General features: G+C 40.4%; 3 protein-coding genes and 1 non-coding gene across 5 annotated transcripts; 1 reads left to right on the top strand and 3 right to left on the bottom strand.

The window, feature by feature from the left end:
* Positions 1-1,876: 1,876 nt before the first annotated feature.
* mospd1 (motile sperm domain containing 1) lies at positions 1,877-6,060 on the top strand. 2 transcript variants are annotated; one of them, XM_071539447.1, is made up of 6 exons: positions 1,877-1,966; positions 2,687-2,982; positions 3,088-3,163; positions 3,533-3,765; positions 4,815-4,976; positions 5,155-6,060. In XM_071539447.1, exons 2-6 carry the CDS (start codon positions 2,829-2,831, stop codon positions 5,184-5,186), a joined length of 657 nt encoding a protein of 218 aa, XP_071395548.1. In that variant the 5' UTR covers positions 1,877-1,966; positions 2,687-2,828; the 3' UTR covers positions 5,187-6,060. The 2 variants fall into 2 exon arrangements, with proteins under 2 accessions (XP_071395548.1, XP_071395549.1); XM_071539448.1 differs by having other exon boundaries at positions 1,879-1,966; positions 2,707-2,982.
* A 495-nt stretch (positions 6,061-6,555) lies between these two features.
* Positions 6,556-14,029, bottom strand: pabir2 (PABIR family member 2). Its single transcript, XM_071539410.1, has 10 exons — positions 12,880-14,029; positions 12,672-12,750; positions 12,514-12,567; positions 11,985-12,028; positions 11,809-11,863; positions 11,366-11,467; positions 11,151-11,236; positions 10,047-10,111; positions 9,140-9,236; positions 6,556-8,458 (listed from the first exon to the last, which is right to left on the bottom strand). Exons 1-10 carry the CDS (start codon positions 13,002-13,004, stop codon positions 8,323-8,325), a joined length of 843 nt encoding a protein of 280 aa, XP_071395511.1. The 5' UTR covers positions 13,005-14,029; the 3' UTR covers positions 6,556-8,322.
* Positions 11,556-11,707, bottom strand: LOC139661123 (small nucleolar RNA U109). The gene has a single exon (XR_011696580.1). It is a non-coding gene; the product is annotated as a small nucleolar RNA U109 (small nucleolar RNA).
* A 1,889-nt stretch (positions 14,030-15,918) lies between the features above and the next one.
* Positions 15,919-21,970, bottom strand: hprt1 (hypoxanthine phosphoribosyltransferase 1). Its single transcript, XM_071539387.1, has 9 exons — positions 21,776-21,970; positions 19,015-19,121; positions 18,308-18,491; positions 17,758-17,823; positions 17,049-17,066; positions 16,866-16,948; positions 16,596-16,642; positions 16,311-16,387; positions 15,919-16,117 (listed from the first exon to the last, which is right to left on the bottom strand). The coding sequence occupies exons 1-9, from the start codon at positions 21,800-21,802 to the stop codon at positions 16,070-16,072; spliced, it is 657 nt and encodes a 218-aa protein (XP_071395488.1). The 5' UTR covers positions 21,803-21,970; the 3' UTR covers positions 15,919-16,069.
* Positions 21,971-23,815: the final 1,845 nt, after the last annotated feature.

The following is a 23,815-nucleotide window of genomic DNA, read 5'->3' as shown; positions in this document are numbered from 1 at the left end:
TTCTATTTGTGTTCTACTGCAGATCTGGCTCGATACCAGACAGTCCACAGTGTTGTAGGTTATGGAACATCATGCTCTCATAAAATTAACATTGATAGTTTAGCCACCCCCTCATCTCATCTCATCTCTCTCTCTCTCTCTCTCTCTCTCTCTCTCTATCTCTATCCTCTCTCTCGCTCTCTGTGTGTCTCTCGTCACTCTCTTGCTGCTTTCAAGTGCTCCTCGTAAGCTCCTAGCTCCTACTTCCCCGTTCGTGAGTTGTCAATACAAGTTGTTTGCTTATAAAAAATAATAAGAAAATAGCCCTGGTAACGAACGTATTAAAATCAATTTTCACAGGTAGGCTACTTTGTGCTGCGGTGGCAGAATAAAGAGGAGAAAATACACATCAAGCATGTAGGCGTAATTGATATTTTAATTAAGTTATTAAAAACAAAAATCATCATAACTAAAAGTTACAGAGTGAAAATAGAACATTAGTAAATAGTTACACAATAGTGGAGCACATCACTGTACCACTTTACCAGTTGTGGATAAGTCTTCCTAATAATATGTAAATATAAATAATACAATACTTAAGTGGGATTTTCCCAGGCTAAACGGCACATCTCGGCAACTAGTGTATCACAAATGTCCCACTTTCTCAGTGGTATTTACCAGTTTGTTCGGTTGTTTATGCGCGCTCGTAATAATGTTACATCCGACAGCACTTGAAGGCAGCATCTCTTGTACAGTCTTGCGATGATCAGTGGGGGGTTGGGAATTATAATAGCGCTATGGTGGAGAACAGATCGCGCTCACTGTCCTTTTCATACAGTTCCGATACTCCTTTGAGACTCCTACACCGCCGAAATGACAGGCGTGAGTGTTGGTTTATGGACGCTGGGAATCTCAATGTGTATTTTTTCCTTGCCACTTCATTTTCCCACTTGACTGTCCTTTGCAGCCGCCCTCTATCTGTTCTTGCAGCCGTGCAAGACCGATTGGCGGTAGGACAACAGCCCTGTAGGCCTATCCCGAACGAAAAACAACCATAGTAATCCTGTAATACATTGCAAAATGCCACTTACTAGCAAAACTATAAGTTCTTATGCGAATAATATAACAATATTAGGCCTATAACATAAGAGATAAAAAAAAATGATCATAAAGTACGATAAGGTCACTATAAAGTCACTACAGACACACTAGATGTAGCAATACTACAGGAATATGATCTGTTTCTAGTTTTATACATGCATATGCTACAATATTAAGAAAAAACGCACTCTTTAAAGTTGGACTTGATTCTTGTTTTAATTTGTTTGTTTCACAGGTTGGGCTAACATGAACGATTTTTCAGACAGCGGAGTAAAGTAGCCTAACACGCAGAGCCAAGGTCTTTATAATGTAGCGGTTGAGGAAATCATGTTCACTCAGATTATTGTAGTTCTGCAGCAGGGCTATTGATTTGTTATTTGTTGTTATCATCATCTGGGGGTACATAAAAGGTGGGTTAACTATATGATATCCAGCCGGTGATCATCATAAGGTACATGCACTTAAAAATTTATTATATTTTCAGAAATGCATTAATTTATGCCGTTTTCCTTAAAAGACACAATCTTTGCATAATTTATATGGGTTTTACTTGGTATGATGTATACTACGAATTTCAGTCATGAACATTAATGTCTGCCTATAAAGGTGGGCAGACTATAACACCAATAAAAAGGTGGATAAATTAATTTGCGGGGTTTACCCTCCGCTACATCCCTGTTTATCAAAGTACATCTTGGTGTCCATTTTAATTGACGTCATGATCTTACTCTGGCAGAATTCCATTGCCCTCCGGTATACCAGCATGCACCGCGCGATCTGCGGTATATTATTGACAAAGAAAAAAGCGAGAGAGAAACAAAACAGGGTGGGATCAGCAAAACACTTGTGATATCGCTAGATAAACCCGTGTACTGACAATAACAAGGTAAATGCCTTTCACTCTCTCTTTATTCTGGCGGTATATCAACACTGTATTGTATTCTTTAATGATGACAATGCTTGCAACCAACGATAAGTGACTACCAGCTGGGTTTTCCTAGCCAGCTAACGTTAGCTAACGTAGACGCTCTATTATCCAACGTTAGCACAGTGTAACGTTACCTTTCTGTTGTCCGTGTGTCGGAGACTGGGAGAAATAACCGGGGGGCAGTAAGCGATGTAGCTCTGATATAAATTACGTTAATGTTCACTCCAGTTAACAAACTTATAACCAACTTAGTCGCATAACGATGTCATCTAATAACATTTTAATTACACTGTCTACTACAGTTACACTGCAATTTAACGGTGACATTTAATGCTAGCTTTGACACGTTGATGTAACGTTAGCTAGTTGCTTGCATAATTAATTAACGTTACTACTCATATCATTAAGTCACCGTCAGTTATCTCTGTACTCGGAGAACAAAAGTGTTGCGACACCACGAGTCTGGTTCCCCGAGTTCTACCGTATCCAAGTAAACACATGCACACGTGACCAGCCACGTGGAGTTCACTTTACTCATGTTTGCCTTTTTGAACTAGGGTTAGGATTAGTTAAGTTAAGTTACACGGCCCTGCTCGATTCTTGGCTTGGAGATCTAAGGAGTCCCCCCACCCAGAGGCACGCCCTTCTGCTTTTATCTGTTTTTTATTTATTACACAGTGTCATGTCATGGCCCTAAGGAGCTGAGAGCGGGAAGTGCCATTTCCACCTGAGGGAGATTCCGCAGCTTGAGAGCTTCTGGAGAGAGAAGGGGGGCCCAGCTAGACCGTGGACGGGAAGGGGAAGAGCTCAGCTGGAGCCAATGCAGCAGCAGAGTCGACAGCCTGAGCTAGTGGAAGGAAGCCTTCCCGTGTTCGTGTTCCCCACTGAGCTTGTCTTCTACGCAGATGAGCAGACATCTCACAAGCAGGTGCTCACCCTCTACAACCCATATGAGTTCGCCCTCAAGTTTAAAGGTCAGTGGGCACAGCTAAAACACAATATACACTGTTTTTGTTTCCCTGTGAGCAATATAGTCTTTAATTAGTCAGTATAATCAGTGTTTTTTTCCCCTTTGTCAGTGCTGTGCACAGCGCCAAACAAGTACACCGTGGTGGATGCTACTGGAGCTGTCAAGCCACAGTGTTGTGTTGACATGTGAGTTATCTTTGCATACAGGACTCTTTTTTCCCCCCATCTCTTTATTGTATTGTTACAGCGATATATGAGCCAGATGGCTTATTTATGAAGTTGTTCTCTGTGGTTTCCTATCCATGTTTTTATTGTTTACTGCTTAGTGTGTCAAATGTTAACTTGTAGGGTGGGGAACTCCATCTATTGTGATTGCTGTGTCATGTATTGTCAGTAGGTCAGGTGATTGTTCACATGGAGCTATTACATCACTCTTATTTCCATATTATTATAGCATGTTTGTGTTGTTTATTGGGTTAGGGTTAATTTGTCGCTACTGTGACAGCGTATCTATAAACAAGGTATCTATGAAACTTTCTACCTATGTCTGCTCAGAGTAATCCGACACAGAGATGTGCGGCCGTGCCACTATGGGGTGTACGACAAGTTCCGGCTGCAGGTGTCGGAGCAGAGCCAGCGGAAAGCTCTGGGTCGCAAAGAGGTGACGGCCACATTGCGTCCCTCGGCCACACAGGAGTCACCTAATCCCCGGCCTCAAGAGGAGGAACGCAGAATCAAAGAGCAGCTCGCAGACAGCGTGTTTTTTGAGCAGACTGCGTTCCAGACAGGTAGGAAGGAGGCCTTTTGTGTTGAGAAATTACTTAAAGAAGTGTGCCTCTGTTGTCTCTAGATGGCGCCAAATACCCATCAAGTCGTGAATTTGGGAACCGTGTACCATATAGTATCTGGTTGAGCGTACCACACTACAGAATACGTAGACATATGTTGAGGTAGATAAGTTTTGGCCCCACAGACTGAAAACATTTTGGGTATTGAGGGTTTCATAATTTATAATACTCTTTGATGATATACTCTTGTGTGATGGCAGCGCAGTAATAAATAATCCAATTATGTTTTTTTTTTTTTTTAATGACTGACATCAAGGAACAGTTTGGGATCTTTGGGGTCATGCTTTAAGTGATAAAAACTGCAGCTCATGAATGAATGGCATCTCCAAAACGAATGTTTTGGTGATTGTGCAAGACAGACTGGAACATCATTCCAGTTATACCAAGTATAGCTGTGGTGATATCTGCACTGACACAGGCCTTTTCTGCTTTTCACCAGAAGCAAAGGTATAAAAAGAGAGAGAATGTGGTGTAGCTAGAAAGCCATGTCTTCCTTCCTTCCATTACAGTCATTCTTTGGGTCACAGATATGGTAAGCCCACTGATAATGTCCAGGTTTTAACCATCTTGTTCTGATTCACACTCGACCCTGCAGTGACACTGGATATGTGTATATAGATATGTGTAATTCTAGCAGCTGAATTCAACTCTCTGTGCTTTTCCCTAATTTTTGGTGTCGCTTTTCTGAACAAGCAGCCAATCACATTTGGCTCTTGATCAGATGCTTCCGGGATGGAAGCCGTCTGATGCTGAAAATACTTTCTTTTTTTTTTTTTAAGAAAATCAGTTTATGATTTCCCGAGAGTAACGAGTCTGTTTTGAAAATGTAGTGAGTAGAAAGTACAGATTTTTCTTTTGAAATGTAGTGAGTAAAAGTAAAAAGTCTTCAGTGAAAGAAAAACGTGAGTAAAGTACAGATACTTGAAAATCTTACTTAAGTACAGTAGTGAAGTATTTTTACTTTGTTACATCCCACCTCTGACTGACAGAGAGCCGGCCTGTGTCTGGAGGGCCCAGTCTGCTGACGGTGCTGCTTGGCCTGGTGTGTATGGCTGCCCTGATGCTCCCAACCCTGGGGGAGCAAGAATCTACTGTGCCTGTCTACCTCCACTTAAGTGTTAACAAGAAACTTGTAGCTGCTTACGTTCTCGGTGAGTAAGAAGATGATACATGAGAGACTCGCGCAAACTTTGGCAATGAGTTGGGACAGAATTTCTATGGTAGATTCAAAATCCCTTTTATATATGAACTACTCTGATTATATTTATATGAAATCATGTTGAATGAGTGCTGAAGCTTCCAATTTCCTGTGGTTCTGTTATATTCTAGGTCTTCTTACAATGGTCATCCTACGCACATGAAGTGCTATGAGCTGAGAGAGAGAGAGAGAGAGGAGGAGAAAAGGATTCAAAAGACAAAGAGAACATTCACCCACCCAAGGCTGTAATACGCTTCAATGGGTAGAGTTGACAGTAGGGGAGTGGGGTGTGGAGCCAGTTCACCCCCTCCCCTGAAACATACATTTTAGCATAACTGTTTTCAAATATATATAAATATATACTTGATTGTGTTAATACATAAATTGACACAATACTGAACTGATGCAAACAACGGAGACAAAGGAGAGGTATTCTCAGAGGCTCTGTCCTCATTCAGGACTCTGAGAAGGGCTTGTGAAGAAATATGAGGGCATTGAATTCAAAATGTCCGGCCTCATATTCCCCGTGTCTGTCTGTATTTACAATGCCATTATGTAACAGAACATGGTTAACTTGAGTGCGAATGAAGTTACATGCAAACATGATACATGTGTACATAAAGCCATTAAAATTTTGTTATGGTCTTCACCTGTAACCACCATTATATTGATGTCTAATTAAAGCATTTTTTTTAGTGTAGGCTCTGAGGACTAAATGCAGTTATTTGCATGTGTGGGTACCTATCTGAATGAGTTTTATTTTTCCAGCAGCAATATGATACACTTTTACATGTCACCAAAGGAAATATCTTCTTATGAAAGACAATGGTTTATTTGTTGTACTATATCAATGCTCCTTCAAACGTTCAATAAAGTCTCAACACATCTGTCTGGCATACTGTCTATAGATCCAATCAGGTCATTATTTCCTATAATCTTGCATGTGTGGTCAGGAGGATAAAAAGGGAAATCCGCACTCTAAAAGATATAAGATATCTTGATTGATTTCTTTTACATGTTTCAAATAAAAAATATGCAACTTGGCAAACCATAGGCTTTGTCAGGTCATTGGTTACACTGTTAGTAACATCCTTTAAATAGATTAGGCCTATATAGTCAGGAGGATGAAATACAATATATTGACAATAAGGCCTCTCAGTTTTGCAATCATGGTTACTGAAAATAATAAACAGTCCTGGGGGCTTGATGTTGCCAGCTTTGACAACTAATCACAAAAAGATTTACCACTGCTCTCATAACACTTGGCTTTCAATGAGTAAACTAGTTATAGTGATGACATATGCTAATGTGGTTCTGTTGTTGAACATATTTTGAATGACCGTGTATAATGTGTGCTTTTGTGCTTTCTCTTTGCAAGAACCCCCCCCTTGGTAATGCTGACCATCTGTACTTCCTAGTGTAGACTTCGTCTTGCACAAACGTTCATGTATAAAGCAGATATATATCTAATATATATGGTATCTAAAAAAAGAAAATACATAGAAGTAATAAAGAAATAATTTATTTAGTCCAGGTGTTTTGATATGATAGCAATCACAAAGGACACAAGCATAGGCAAGATGTTAACCAACTGAGAGGATTATAGCCTTTCCATTAGAGACACTGTACAATTTCAGTCCATCATTTGCCAAACTCATGCCCTGGACACTCTTAGAAAGATGACCAAAAACAAAAAAAGGTGGAAACAATACCACCAATGTTGACAGCAGGGCAAGCTGATTGCCTTTTCTTTTTTATCTTGTTTGTATAAAGGAAAAAGACATTCAGAATATGAACTGCAACCCCACAGTTTGAGAAAAAAAAAACAGGGCACACAATGATTTACAATCACTTCCTTGCGTTTACATAAAGATGAAAGGCTGAAGGGCTTCAGACATGTACTGACGTAACACTGGGGACAACTGTCTAAACTGAAATTAGGTGCAAAAGCACAGTATAGGCTTCACTTCTACTGTACGTCTGGAAAATAACACAAGTGTAGTTTTTTAGTTCTTCCCTGCATAAGGCTAACATACAGCTGAAACATTACAAGATGACTCTGCTGCGGCAGAAGCTCTTACAAATGTGACCACAGCAGAAACAGCAACCTCTTCACAAATGTAATGGCACCAATTTGCTTTGTTGCATGCTCCAGCAGTCAGTCCATTTGGTGTGAAGAACAATAATAGTAACTTTTACCGGGGATAGAAGTCCATCACCATCCATTTTTTGTAATAAAGGTTTCTTTTTTTCCATAAACAAAAACATTGTGCCAGAGGGCATTTGAGGAAGAAAATGGAATCAACTATACTCTGCATATCTGCAATTGCAATAAAGTCCTGACACAGGATTCAGAGTAGCCTTTAGTGTTGAAACCCCAACAGTGGTGACCATCGTCTCATTCTTCCCATGATTATCTGCTAGGTGAGATGATTACCCATATTGGGCAATTCAAGTTGCAGCAAGTCAGAGAAGGGCTGGCGCAAGTGCCGAAAGTACAAAATTTCACCACAGATAACAGCCTATACCATAAAAATATTCTGAATATCTACTGAAAACGTAACTTCTTTTACAGTAAAACAGTGAGGAAATCATCATGTTGCAAAGTAGTTGCTTTTTTTTTTTCTTATCTGCTCCTTTATAAAGAAAATGTTTGCTGTTGAAGCCTTGTGCCCACATTCACCTCACAGCCAATCACAAACTTAAAACTATGTATGATATTTGACATGGTTAATATGTACATACTTACAAACAATAAAGCAGGAAAACAATAAGTTAAATCCTTTCATACAAAACCTGCAGACTGTGTACATACAAAGGCCTGTGGACAGAAGTTTTCCAGCACAAAACAGGGTATTCTACACATCCAAATAGTCATTTTTTTGTCCAGTGCTCAATGTCTCTCTCCAGTGAAGGGAACTGGTGTGATACATTTGCAGGATAGTCATACATATAGACACAATATCACTATGGGGCTAAGCACCATAAAAGATCCACAACTAGCAGCTGGTGCTCATAGTGTCTTCAGTCGTCCGGTTTTTCCAGGCTTACCTCTACATACAAAGAACACGTCCATGGCTTTCGTTTCCTTTAATTCAGACACAGCTAGACCCTCCGAAACGCGGCCATGAAAACAGCCTTTCAAAAGCAAACATGGAATTTCCACTTTAAGTAAATCTAGGTGATGGAGAGGCGGAGGGTCTGAGAAGGAAACTCATTCTCTGGAGAGAGAGAGAGAAAGAGAGAGAGGCTTTTGCGCCAATCTTTGTCCTCTTTTAGTATCTCTTGCAGTCCCATATTCACTTTGGAGACAGATCCTGGAGGGAAGCGAAGGGCGAGTTGCTGGAGGAGGGCGACACTCCCTCCATCTTGCCTGGGGAGCCGGTGGAGGAGCTCACGCTGCTGAGGCTGCCGTCCAGCAAATCTGGGGAGTGACTGAGAGAGAGCCAAGTTCAGCCGACACTGCAGACCGTGATAATGGGGCAGCAATCACCTGGTGCATTACAGTGCGAACCGTCACTCTGGAGGACTCGCTCATGAAAACCTCACATTTGATTCCAATTAGTAAAGTATTTCCTCTTGAAGAACTAGAGTTAAATCATCTATCCTGTGTCACTTCATAGCACTGCAGAATAATATGGTTGATAAAGATCCTAAACACAAGTACTACATTTAAAACATGAATTATTTTAACATGCAGCTGAAGACATTTCTGGGGTTGTTTAGTCATATTATAGTGTAGTGTTTCAACTCATCTCACAAATCCATGATGAATTATGTGATGTACCAAAAATGTAAAACGACACTTGACTGAGACTGAAGATTTTTCACAGCATGTAAAAGGACAGTTCAAATTATTCAATAAATTTTCTCCAAAACTGCCCATTGCCTAAATATCAGCATTCCCTTTCTTTGCTTCACCTTAATTTGAATAAGTAATTATGTGAAATTAGCCACAAATCTCACCAACTTTAGCACTTCCATCCACAGTGTGGTTGCTTGATGAAGCTCGACCACATGTGACTGAACAATCATGTTGGCAGGAGTGCCACTGACCAAACAGGGTGATTTTTGGCCTGTTTATCCGACAAATTTAATTTCTCCATGAAGTCTTACCAGGAACTGAGATCTGATAGGTGGGAGACGTCAGAGGACAGCATGGTGGTCGTACCCTGAAAGAGCCTCTTGGGTTGGCTCTCAGTTTCCATCTCCCCTGCAGAGTAAAGGAAACCTGCCATTAAAAAAATATCCAACCCCCAGAAATCTTTTGCAATATATGACATCTGTGGTGAACATTGAGGGACAGTTGAGTGAAATCGGTTCTTTTTGTTGTCTTAGTTAATCTATGAAAGCACAGACTCAAATACTGGCTATGTCCATTTTGTTGATTTGTGGAATCATTTTTGTGCTTAGCCCCTGACATCCAATGAGCACAAGTGCTGAAGCAAATCTTTTAAAGCGAATTAAGAAACTTAAAAAAGTCAGTCTTTTGTGCAAAAAGCAGCATGTTGTTTGTGACCCATCTGCACTACTAGATTCTAACATTTTCTTTTGAGGGTCTTGGCTTTATAGGAGCTAGGAAAATAAGGCCCAGGTTGAAAATAACCTGAATTATCCTTTCAGGCTTCAAAGGGTGCCTCAAAAGAAATTAGTCGAGCCAAGTGATGTTCATGGGCCCCGTTCAGCACATAGTTCTAACAAACATGAAATGTCTTTAAATTTACTTTAATTTCAACCAATAGTTAAGCTTTTCATATAGCAAAAAGAAGCCATTTCACATCACTGTCCCAGTATTTTCAGCATTGCCTGGAGGTGTACCTTTTACAACCTTTATTCTGAATATGACGTCTTGATAGGATTAAAGTTCACTGCTTTTCTTAAAAGAAGTGGCTCTTGCCTTGGTGGAATTTCAGCAATTCACCTTGGCTTACTCCAAGTGAAAATATTCCTTTAGATGAACTGAGCGTAATTATTCTAAAAGCACTTAGTATATAGGATTTTGAAGGCATGTTAGGTACCCCACCTTTGCGTTTTATTGGCCCAAGTATGCTGGCTCTGATGCAGTTGATTGGGCTTTGACTCCGCCGGCTGAAGAACACAGAAAACCACATGTTGCCAAACAAATGTAAGCCAGTATCAATGCAGCCAGTATCAATGTGTTGGATGTAGCTATGGAGAGTTTTTTCAATCCAAGCTGGATGAAAGAAAAAACAATACACTCTACAGTCTATAGCAGTACCGTATATGGTGTCCAGACTCAAGAAGATGCTAGATGAGTAGTAACTGTTTACATATCAAACTGGACTAGCTACCCAACCTGACTGAAAAGTAGCAAGATTGCTGTATTGGATTAAACCTGTAACGTAATGGTAAAACTGTAAGTAATATTTTAAAGCACTGAAATTCCTCTACGTTACTAGAAATTGAGAGGAATTGAGAAATGAAGCTCTTCTGTTGCACTGCTAGAGTGCTACAAAATGCTTTCACCTATTTATATGCACAAGAAAATAACCCAAGCTTCGCTGCAGCCCTCGGGCCTCAGGCATTGCCAGGTATCGAGGGAACGCTTCCTTTGAAATCAATGAAAGCTGTTCCACTGCCATGGTGCATTTGTATGGCCAAAACAAACAGCAATGGGGATAGCAGATTGAATGATTATGCAACACAGTTCAATAAAGTGTTTTTACCATGGTGCAGCTGCCACAGTGCTGTGATTGTCAAGATCCAAAATCAAGTTAGGGTGAAACAGTTCACACCTCTATACCCAAGCCTCTATACCCATGATCACTCACAGCACCCACTGCACGCCTGACCATCCTGGAAGGGAGATCCCTCTCTGTGAGGACCTTCAAACCATTTAACTTTATGTGTTTATCTGGAATAGATAATGCAATAAATAAACTTAAACTGCGCAGAAATTTTCTTATTCTCCCACTGAACAGACTGACAAAGGGAAACCTGGTTCATTCAACCTGGGTGAAATTTGGGGCCAGCTGTGCTACTGTAGTTCAGTAGAGAACTGAGAGGTTTTTAACATAGAATTTTATTTAGAACAAGAGTTAAGTAAAACTGGCAGATTATTAGGTTGTTAGTAACTATAGCTATTAATCAAAGACCAGGTGCTCACCTGAAGCGCCGTGTTGGGCTCGGTATCGGACTGGGTGTTAGGCCATTGCTGCTCACAAGGATTTGTAGTGAAGGGGAGAAACACTGCTGCTCATACGAAAGGGAAATAAAAGACAATCAGCATGGACCATAATGAAGACAAAGATACATTTTCAGCTTTACCATCAAAACATCAAGGCAAAAACTACAGTGCCTCCAAATATCCAATGGATATACCTTCTTTCCAATCCCTCTGGTTGGTGATGGGGCAGGAGACACAGGCACAAAGTCGATGCGCTTTGGAGACGATGATGCTGACTTCTCCAAATCATTGTCACTCTGCAAGAACACACAATTATCAAAACGTGGATGTCCACTTCATCTGTTGTATCCCTATGGTAGCATGTACTGAGAAAAAAAATGTAGCAAATGTTGGAGTATTATACTACCGACTCAGTCTGTCCTTGAGTGACTGGTGGCCCTGTTAACTCCAAGTGTTTTAATCTAGCATGTTTGTATTTGTCCACACTCCAGAAATAGAGAGAGTGGCCAACAATGGCCATGGGCCAAAACATGCAGCGTGAAGGCACAGGAGAGCTGACTTTCAAGGATCCACAGCAGTGCAATATATCAACTGCTTATGGGGCTGGACATACTGTAATGGAAGAATCATTCTTTACCAGACTGAGGCTTTCTTCCCAGGACTGGCTCATCTGCATGGCTGCTTGAACCTCCCTGTGATGCAGAGGAGGAGTACGGTTGATTCTTGTCACTACAAAGCAATTGTGATTCAAAAACAAATCCCTTCACCCACTCATCCAAACACTCCGCCCATTCACACATAACCGTTACTTACCGCTCGTGAGCAGTCTCTCTGTTCATCACGTCTACGCCCTCTTCCTGCAGGAGTACACACAAAGACAACTTTTTTTGAAGCACAAGTTTACCAAGTTAGTTTTTCTTTTCTTAATTGCACGCTTTCTTAAAAAGCAGTTCCATTACATTGACACTCTTTAAACATTCTTCAGTCTCACCATGTCATTGTGGTCGCGACATGATTTTGACTCAAGGTACAACCTAATTAGATGTTAAAAACTAAACTTGTGAGGTTTATGCATAACATATGATCAGGAAATACAATTCAGCTGGTAGACAATGTAGAGTGACCATTTGCATTGTTGGAGTCTGATACTACCAATTGATCAACTCTGTGAGATCGATGGCCCTGTTAACTCCAAAGACTGTGACTCTAGCATGTTTCCCAGGTACCATCACTCCCTATGGCTTGAGAGGGGGACAGTGGTCTGACATGCTGATCATCATCATGAAACATTCCTAAACATGGTCTATCACTGGTATGCCGATAACAGTACAGTTTTTCTTACTTGTTTTATCTGATGAAGTCTGGTGCTGGGGACTCGAATAGGTGACGAAGGGACCTGTAAAGAAGCATGTGTATGGAGAGGAGAATGCTCAACACTGAATAATTTAAAGACTGTTACTGAAGTGAATATATGCATGTGATGAAACTAAAATTGAGTACCATATTGGGCCTGTTGACAACTGTAGTGCTATTTCTCCTGCTGCGCAGAACTTCTCTCTGGAACACTTGGGAATTATCACTGTAATGACAAATTCAGACCCCCAACCACACTTCTTAGTCAACTGCTTCTAGCCACAGAAGTTAAGAAATCTATACAATGAAAGGTGTTGCAGTTAACTCTTATTGTAACCAAGTCAAGCAGTAAAACCTTAAGCCATTTATCATGGGTGCACTGTTGGATCTTCTCAAGTGTCCATCGGTCTGAACTAGCGAAGATGGAATTTCCAGATCCAGCTCCATCTTTTCTTGTGGCATGACTCCTGGGTTGTTCATCTTGCTAGCTACCGCTGCCTACTACTAACTCATCAAACTAATTCAGCAGGCTAACCAACTCAATGTTGCTAGCTAGCTAGGCAGTCCAATTAACTATCGTAACTTTACATGTTTTCAAATATCGTTTATCAATCAATCAGATAACTGAGCTGACATGAGACAGGCTAACTAGCTTAACGCACTTCACTCACACCAATCTACAACAAGGCCCCTTCGTCTGTTTAATTCCGACGTCAACGTCAACTTAACGTTAACTATCAAACATAACTAGCTCGCTAATATCACAGCTGTGTAGTCAGCCAGAACTGGCCTGTGCTAACGTTGCCTATAACGTTATGACCAGTTAACTTCTGATGGTGGTTAGCATGCCATGGCTACATACCGCACAATGCCCGGTAACTGCAAGCTAGTTAAGTCTGCGGGTGCAAAGCAGCAGAGGCTGAAGACTAGACGCTACTAAACTACACTTGCATACTAACGTATTAACCTAGCCAAATTGACCAGCCAGTACGTTTACAATTGATTGTCCGTGTAAGTCTAACGGAGGTGACGTTAATCTAACGATGTCGCTGTTAGCTGATGATAACGTTAGTCAATCTGTTGGCTAATACAACGTAGCTAGCTAGCTAATGTTGTGCTATTCGCTAGCTAGTCGATTCCAGCTAGAGCTATGAGCTAGAGCCAACTACCCAGCTAGTTAGCTACCTAGCCGGATAGGTTAGCGAAGTTAGCGTTAACGTAGCCACAATGCCATGTCCAGAGGCCGGGTCACCAACTAACTAAATGTCCCCGTCCATCAGCCTGATAGCTACCACGGCTCATATAGTTTAACTACACCGTGCCTGGTGTGAATATTGTACGATCTACAAACAATTTAGTTTGTCGTTTCTGCTTGGCGCCGCCGAAAATGAGCAGGATCACAGATGATCACACTGCGGCTAGCTAACGCTAGCTAACAGCTTCACGCCCCTTTCAGTTGAACGTTAGCAGAACTGTCCAATGAAATAGCTTCATTTGCCGGCGTGCACAGGATGAACTGTATCCGTTTTGTTACTATGGCTTCATTCTGGACAAAGCTGTGTATATAACATCCATCCTACCTTTCCATGTCAGTCGTAAAAATAAAAACGCCTAACCATACTTTGTAGCTTATACTTCATAGCTACAACAAAAATGAAAATGTAATTACGTCTCTGTTTTTGACCTAGAGTCTTCACGAAACAACTTTGCCCGCCAGAGGGCCTTCCTTGTGCAGTTAAATCTGGGAGGCTAGAAGATACGTTAGCTAGGTAGGGTAGGAACTAGGACGATTTACTTTTGCTGGCAGTTTATATTTTCACTATCCAGTATTTAATAGATCCAAGACTTGTTGTTGTTATAGTCCCTATTTTGATCCACACGAATAACAAGTCATGTTTGCTAGTTTCTATGGGGCTGTGTAGTTCAGATATCATCTTTACATAGTCACAAAGTACAGGGATCAATCTCAAATTAGCTAAAATTATGACTGGACATACAGGGAATGGATTCCACTGCGAAAAAGCTTTACAACTATCATTTATACCAAAACGAAACTGACCTTCAGTCAGTTTCGTTTCCAGCAGGTATTAAATTCCCCCAGACAGTTGGATCGCATGTTTCTGTGCAGCCTCTTGCTGGTTCTCTGTTAGTGCTGGTGCAGTAGACAACATGCCTTTTCTTTGGCCCTAATCAGTGACCTACTGTAGGGCCAGGGAGCCTGGAGGTCATGGTCACATGACACCAACATGGGTTAAACACAGCGAGTCCTTCTGTTGTCTTCTTTATCAAGCTGAACTACTACAGCCTTTTGCCACAGCAGCTGTCCTTCCTAGAAAGCTTGGAGTTTTATTGGCTCTCTGACATGATCACATACAAATCCCAATTAATACACTTTGAGGGAAGCCCTTCACTCACTCTCCATTTGCACCATCCATTGGACAATGATCAATTATTAACTTATTTAGTGTTACAGACCTTTACCTTAGACCTTTGTAGGAAAATCCATTGGTCACAGGAGGGGTGTGAACATTTAATGGCTGATATTGCAAAATGCAGTTGAAATTGGTTTACAATGATGGCACCATAGGATGAGACTCGATTATATAGTAAAGATAAAAACATTTATGAAATGTAGTTGATGGTAAATTACGTCAAACATCTGATTCAATAACCTTTAACTTCAATTAAGGTAACAATGTAACATTTGCACAGCTGCAAACTATACATCTTTTTCACCTTAAAAAGGATCTATATTCTCTATATCATAAAATGAAATGTAATGCATGGACACCAACTCCTGTTCAAGACAAAGATTTCTTTACTTTCTACACTCGTAAATAAAGGATACTTCATTTTCAATACATCCATGTGTATAGTTTGGGACAGCCTACATTTGTGTTACTTTTCGTGTTGCCTTTCTACACAACATATTTTAACAGCAACATATGTTGTTAATACACATTGCTTTAAAGTGACATTGTTGTCCCTAACTACACATGCAGACTTGTTGAAAACTAAACATCCTCTTTAAGAGTGCCAATAAAACAGTTATTTCCAAATAAAACTTATTAAGATTAAAGCAATATTTTATAAAATAGGAGGTTGTCGAAATGTTGAAGTAGCATAAGACTTGTGATATTCTACTTCAAGCTAGCAGCATTTGCTCTGAATAAATTAAAAAAACATATTGGATATTAATCAGTGAGGAGTGAGGAGGCATAGATGCATTACACTAAATTCAGGCAAAGTTGGGCTCCATGCTGTTCACACAGACATGGCTCTATCAAAGGCAATCAAATTTCTAAAAAGTTGAATGACATTATTTATAGACTCCAAAGTGTGGGGTGACTAAAACTGGCAATGCAAATATCAGGATTATCACTATATATCAGTGTATCCTCAGGGACCCTGAGCATAAAATCCACATGTGACATGAGCTGCACTCAGCTGAATGTTTTCATGACACAAATATAAAGAAATCAAATATAAAATGAACTGCAAAAATCCAAAATAACCATACATTAACAATAGTAATGAAGTGCTCTTCATGCCTTGTACTTCTCCTTCCCTGTTTCACTAATGACGCAGATATGCTGAAAAACAGAAAGGGAACAAAGACATTAAGTGCACTGAAGGTCAAGAATTTTTGGTTCATATTTGTTTTGAGGGTCTTGGTCTTGTTGTACCTAACAATAAAACACAGGAACAAACTGCCACTAATGATCATCAAACAGGCTTTCACTCATTATGCTACCTACCTAGTCCTCATTTATCTCGAATACTTACATTTAGATCTCTGAAGTACTCGTTGTAGTCTAGCGCATATCCCACCACAAACTTGTCAGGGACCTCGAATCCTACAACTGAATATATAAGTAAATAGAGAATAGATAAATAAATGACTCCTCCTTATAATAGTTAACAACACCAACATGAAGGTATGCAAACCCTCATTCAAAAGGATATTTTGTGGCACAAATATAAAGCATGAAATATAACACATGATCTACTGATTTTAAATTAACCAACTATATATTCTACTAATCATATTTATTGCTGTGCTAAACTCACAGTCTGGTCTGTAGCCAACACTCCTCGGTGTTCTCTTCACCAGCAAACTGAGGACAGAAACCAAGATGATGATGATCACATGACTGCATAGCTGCTAGAATAGCTGATAACAAGCATTGGTTTTCTGAGGCGGCCTTTCAATCCACTGCAATTTATGGTTATGCAACACTTTATGGTTATGCTATACATACACACTTACACACATCATCACGATTCCTTGTGGCTGCAAGTTTGGAATTGCAAATAGCAGTTGTGAAGGGATTAAATTACCTTGCTACTTTAACCATTTTGGGATTGTACTGTTTGAGAAGTTGCAATAACGTCTTCATTGTCTTCCCTGTGTCGATGATATCCTGGAAACACAACGCAAGAGAAACTCACATTAGCAGCAGTGGAACGGCAAAAGGTCTACATCAATAAAGAGAGAGAAAAAAATACAAATTCAAAGCATACCTCCACAATCAGGACATTCTGTGTGAAAAGAAAAGAAAAGAAAAGAAAAGGCTTTACTTTAGTGCAAATAATGGACTGAACACATTTCATCTTAATATGTAATTGATCCCATTAGGAATGTGAACATGAATGCTCTCTGGTGACCTTCAGCTATCTGTCTCTGTGGCCACGGCCTCTTACACAACTGTATGGGAAAACCTTTGATATTGTTGCGTCAGTGAGAAAGTTCTTAGGGAGAAACCGTGGGAGCCGTAGTGAGAGTGGTAGGGGGCGAGACCTGGAAGGGATTTCTGCCAAATACTTCATGCCATGTATAATTGGTAGTGAAATGGATTTGTGTTTCGTAGCCCTGCAGGGACCCATGTGACTGCACTTGTGAGAAAGACTATCCAAGGTATTGCTAAGGTAGAGGTTTCTCTAAATTGCCCTGTGAAGAACTGGGCTCACTGCTAGTGCTGCAGAACTTATTTAGTGTGCATAATCATACACAGCAGTTTCAGTTAATAATCTGTGAATATATGTAAACATTTCAATTGAAATGCAAGTTGAAAATAGTGAAAATGATAAGATATCTACATAATAAGATGCAAATAGTGCAGTAAAAAAATTATTCCTCAAATCACTGGGACTGATGATCATTATTAATATTCATGATCACGATATCTAGCAAAATAATCAGATTATCGTTTTAGATGACGGTGCTGCTCACCTTCCCTGTCAGTGTAGACAGGTCGTCCCCGCCGATTACTTTGATTTCACCTGTCGACTGGTCGTTCTGTGAAGAAGAAACACCACAGCTCACATCATTCCACTTGTTGCAAGAGTGTAGAAAATGCATCCGTACACAAAATTGCATAAAATATTGTGCAGATGACACAAATCCATTAAGGTAATTATTGTATTATATAATATTAATTATGTACGTTTATGCAATATATAATATGAATCATGACGTACAAAAGCAGATATGCTGCAAAAGGAAGTTGAGGTCTGTGATTAACTAAAGCAATCACACATACAGAAAGCCATGCTATGATACAAAAAAAAAAAAGACCATCAACTCATTAAGGGTGATACTGAAAACCTGAATACAGACAGAAAAAAAGATTACACAACACATTTTATTTATTTAACGTTTTTTGTAACTTTTGTTGACTGACTTGACTTGTTGACTTGTTTGAATGACTCTGCTTCTCTTGTGCATATTGTAGTGTTTTTAAGGAAACAATAAAGAGCATAAAAAAAAAGAAAAAGATTACACAGTAGCTCTTAAGGCGAATGAAGTCCACTGTCATTGGGATTGAACGGTCGCTGTTCCTGTTGAGGGCCTTGATGTAGTCCAGCAGGTCTGCAAAGAACTTGTAGCCCCCTTTGAGCACACAGAGGGCCACGATGTGGTGCCCGCCCATGTCCTTCATGATCTCCCTGGCCAGTCTCTCTGTCCTGCGTCACGTGAGGGAGAGAGTGACAGTCAGCTCAGTTTTCTGCTACAGTCAGCATTAGTTCCCATTTCCTTTCTCTATTTGGATCAGCAGGCATAGCTGCCATTTTTAAGCACTCCCAGCTATAATAATAGGAGAGCTGGCTTTCGAAAATGAGTTTTAAAATAACTAGAATCATTTCCTTGACATGAATGAGACGTAATTGCCTTTCTTTCGGTTCAGTTTGCACTTGTTTATTGCATGAAGGGTTAAAGCCAAAATCTGGGATAGAAAAATAGAAAAAAGAAATCAAAATAGTCCAGCTGTAACTTCAAAAAGGCATTTAAAATTCATGTTTGTCAATTCTTGTATCAAGAACACAGGGAAGCAATTTGAGAGGGAACAATATCTTCAAGTCAATGAAATAAACAAAGAAAGCCAACAGTGGGATGATATTGGAGTCAGATTTGGCACTCCACTCGCGTCCTGGATTCTGCCTTTGGTAGAAATTGCCACTGTAAGCCAGAACAAATGTAGCAACGCACCTGTCCAAGATGAGTCCATGTGGGATGTAGACCCTCTCCAGGTCAGCGGCATAGTGCTTTGGTATGCAGAAAAGGTCCAGGTCGTACCCCTGCTCCTCATCACTGATCTGAAATAAACAGATCACAAACTCAGAAAATGACACAAAGGGGTTAAAAAAATCTCTAGGGTATTACCCAACACGAGACATGAGGCAATCATTTGATGCAGGGCAGTAAAGGAGAGGGGAGGGGATGGACGGTGGTTTATTTTCCCAACCACTCCCCAACTTACTATGGTTTCACTGTTGAAGCAGACTTTTTGCCACAAAACACACACTTTGAGGACAAGGCTGGAAAATTAAGTACAGTCTAACAGTTCTAGCAAGTGGAACCCCCACTCAACTATAAATCAAGACGGTTGTAAGGAGGGGTCAATATTGACCTGAGTTTCCCTGAAAGAGAAATCGCTCCTTTCCAATCATCATTAAGACGGCACTGAATCCTTCCCTCTGCTGCTACTGAAAAATATAACTGGACCTTCTGTCCTAATGCCCAGGTCTTGGAGGCTCAACAGACACAACGTCTTCCCAGGAATTCCAAACTATGCTAACTCTATACAATGTTTTCAGTATTTGTTATATTTCGTAAAATCAAATTTCCAGCTCAGGGACAAATTGCCCGGCACTTGAACCCAGAGACATAACTGGCGTCATGTGATAGTTGGGAAGCTATTCCAGAGCTTGAGGTGCTGAGGGGTTGAGGGGTTGAGGCAGACTTGCAGTATTTACAACACAGAGCAGTATTAGATGTTCACATTGCAACCCAGTGGCCAGTGAAGCAAGATGCATGACCTCATATGAGGCTCTACTGAATTAGAATAAAACAGTTCCCTCCTTATGCCCACCCAAATGAAAACAAGTCCATCTGCTTGGGCTACGCCCTTTATTCCCAAAAACTAGGCGGTTGATAGTGAGCAGATGTCCTCAGGGACACGTGATCCAAAGGTGTGTCTATTCCTCTGGCGCTCACAGGCTCACCACCCATTAGTGAATTAAAAAAACTTGGATGATAATCTTACACACGAAGAACACCCTGATGTACTAGACTGAGGGAAAATGTCAGTGCTGTGTAACAAACATTAAGGGGGGGGGGGGCTCAAACAACCTTGAACTTTGTGCAAACAATATTCAGGTTTGGCAACATCATGCTGCACAGGTAATTCTGCTTTCTCTCTCCAAATCTGACATAGAAGACAAGATGTGCTGCTGATTTTCTGAGCGCCCTTTAAGCAAAACGTACATTCAGCTGGCCTTGTTATCTGTGTCAGCGAGTGTGTCTGCCAGGCTGTTGGCAAGACCAAATAATAGCAAAACGCTGTCTTCCAAATCGTCTGCTGGAAATGTCATGGAAAATAGGACATTGGTTATTTATTTACCTCCTCCAGCTCAGAGGCCATATCACAGGCGGCTTAGCTAATCTAGTATACAGACATACAGAATGCACACAGTGGACGTTGACCCAAACTGAAATAAAGTACCTACTGCACTGGGGTCAAGATAAGGAGAAACGTCACAAATGATTTTCCTGCAAACTAATTGAACCTTTTGATTTAATTCTTGATCCGATAATTTTCACTTTCTCATCCAAGCATGGGACCAAATTAAGATTATCAGTTTATCATATTAACTTGCAGTTGCCAGATATCAGTCTGGATGCTGATGACATTCCGGTTAAACTTGGACACACAAATATTTACGTTGGAACAAAAGATATACAACATCAAGTCTTGTTCTTATAGAAGTGACAAGATATCCCTCTGTAGAGTCAGCTGTATAACACAGGACTCTTTAATTTAAAATTGCTTATGGCACCAAGAGAACTCTCAATAATCTTCGATGCCATTCCCTACGATACTTAAATTCGCTATAGGCTATCTTCTTGACTTGCCAGAAGGCACAATTTGCTTTTCTTCGCTTCCCAGAGACAATAATACAGCCATTCATGCTTCCAGAGACGTGGTATAGGCTACATTCCATACTGTTTCTTGCTTCTAGTTAAAAGGTTAAATAACTTATAAAAAAAGGTCAACATTCAAACTCTGTATTTTGTAAGGAACAGTCTTACTCCTATAGATAGATAGTTTTTTTGTCCTGATAGAGGAAATCTGCCACTGCCCTCTATACCAAGAGGATATTGCAGGATGTCAGTACATTCATAATTGTACACATTTGGATAATGGACATGTTTCCACAATGGATTTAGAATAATTATTATAAACATGTTGTTCCTATTCAATTTGATTTTTACACCAATTATTTTGCATCGGAATCTTTCTGTCCTACAAGTTCTGCTGTGATTAGTAAATACCAACTACACACACACCTATAGGGTTTATGCATTTCGTGTTGCCTGTGTAACCTGTTGTCAATTAACAGCACAAATACAAATGTTTTTTAATGTGTCCAGCCTTATGTGAATGAAGCTCTAACGTCACACGTGCCATGCGTGGACAGCGCGTGTGTGTGACTGTCTGTATCATAGCCGCAGGCCGCGCTAAAACTGCACTATCTACGGGAAACATGCTATCAAGGTGAAAATGTAGGCCTGTCGGTGAGTAATTCAGTTAGCAGTAACATGCAGTGTGTTCAAGGCGTTTTGCTGATGCAATGGCGCCCATGTACAGTGTGTTATTCCTGTGTGTGTGTATAGCCTAGGCAACCTATGGCCACATTCTCCCAAAACCAGTCGCAGTTGCTTAATTTTGGCAGTTGGGGGACCTTACCACAACGCAGGGGCTGGATGTCGCCATGTCCGTATCGTCACCTCTGTTCACCTTGGTGTACCGCAGGCTTCAGCAAGATAAAAAGACACAAAAATCCTCACAGACTTCAGCCTTGTGACAGCAGACACATGGAGGCAGCTAGCTTCGTTGCTACCGAGGGTCTCTTTCCTTTCTTTTCCGTGCTGCGGCTCTACTGTAGCTGTTGTGTACATCATGACGCAGGCAGACGGCGGGCAAATCGAATCAACAGGAAGTGTTTTAGCCCCGCCCCCTTCTGGGAGAAAGCCGAAAGTCTGCCATGCGGCCCTGCACAGCTAAAGGACAAGAGAGTGAAACTGAGGGAAAATACTTAATTATCTTCATCTTCTGTATCTCCTGTGGACGAAAGTATTCTTGGCACAGAAGTGGATAATATATATGGTTTAGTAGCACCTATGGGTCTATTTTTTTGTTCAAATAAAAATCTAAACCTGAGTCCGGATATTTGACCTTTGGAAAAAGAAAAAAAAAAGTTACTGCTGTTTACCATTGTAGGACACTATAGTGCATAGTGTAATGCATTTTACCCTTCACAATGCTCTACTGTGGTAGGACAATGTTTATCTTTGATGACATTTTGTCTTTCACCAACAAGTACTTTTACCATTAAGTATCAGGGAAATTATTTATATTTCCATGAAATATGGACAACAATTTGAAGGACAATTTGCCAATAAAGCAATACTGCCCATTTATACTGCCTCTAAATCTTACTTGTTCAGTTTAGGCTTTATTATAATTGTGCAAGTTATGATTTATAACGTTAATAGACTTGCCACAAATATATTATGGCATTACTGTAAAACAATAATATAAACTAGAAATAACTGCCTCGCGGTTGTATGCCTCCGCCAAGTCAAGTTGCAGTTTACATCCATGTCTGTCCAGACTCATAAAATATATGTAGTGAAGATTTTGAAGGAATTTAATGAAAGGTATTAAGTGTATTTTTTAGTGAAATGGAAGTTATCACTATATTGACATGTATGATTCCAGTGAATAATTTCCAGTGAGAAACATGCTGTCTTCACTTAGAGACTATTTTTACAGAGGAGTACAGAGGACTGATAGAGAGCTTCGTCACATGGTGCAACGACAGTCACCTGAAGCTCAATATCAGCAAAACCAATGAGCTTGTGGTCTACCAGAGGAACAGGAGGCCCCCTGTCCTGGTTGTCATCCAGGGAGAGGAAGGGAAGAGGGTGGATTCATACAAGTATCTTGGGGTCCAAATCAATAAAAAACTGGACTGGACTCACAACACTGAAGCCCTCTTCAGGAAGGGACAGAGCAGACTGTTCTTCCTGAGGAGACTCAGATCCTTCAGTGTGTGTAACAGGCTCCTGCAGATCTTCTATCAGTCTGTAGTAGCCAGTGCTCTGTTCTTCGCGGTGGTGTGCTGGGGTGGGGGCATCAAGGCATGGAGGTCAGCAGTCTCAACAAGCTGTTAGTCTATAAATCAGTCTTTTCAACAGGTTTTTTTTTTCTAAAAGCCCAACAATGTCCAAACATCTTACAATACAAGCTGCGCTTGCCATAAAATAAATAATTATGTGTAGGTTAGGCTGTAGTCTATTTGGTTAGGGACATCCAAGCAAAGGGTTAATGCGCTTTCCCCTTAGATAATATTTTTTATTAAGGATCTAATGGTCGTTCTTAACGGATGTTTGTGCAAAATACTATGTTAATATGTGTAGACTATGTAAGATGTATCATGTTAGTTGCTGTTAGTTGTTGTTATCTAGATTGCACTGGATCAGTGTATGCTAAAGCCATATGGTTTGTTTGTCTGCCTGGATCTTGCCATCTTGGCAAAGCTAATTACTGGCGTACAGACAGACGTACGGACAACCCGAAAACATAATGCCTCCGGCCACGGCTGTCAAACATTGAACATTAGATGAATAATCTTTGTTATCTTTGCAAGGACAATCTTTATTTATTGAACATATGTAATTAATGTGATTATTAGGTCAACTTAAAGGATTTTGGTGTCTGCAA

This window comes from Centroberyx affinis, unplaced genomic scaffold, assembly GCF_046629955.1.
Source record: "Centroberyx affinis isolate AG114_WGS23_722 - 3 ecotype Tasmania unplaced genomic scaffold, CSIRO-AGI_Caff_v1 ptg003460l_1, whole genome shotgun sequence".
Classification (NCBI taxonomy): domain Eukaryota; kingdom Metazoa; phylum Chordata; class Actinopteri; order Beryciformes; family Berycidae; genus Centroberyx; species Centroberyx affinis.
The sequence above is the reverse complement of the archived record's forward strand: the minus strand, read 5'-3'. Positions and strand labels throughout refer to the sequence as shown.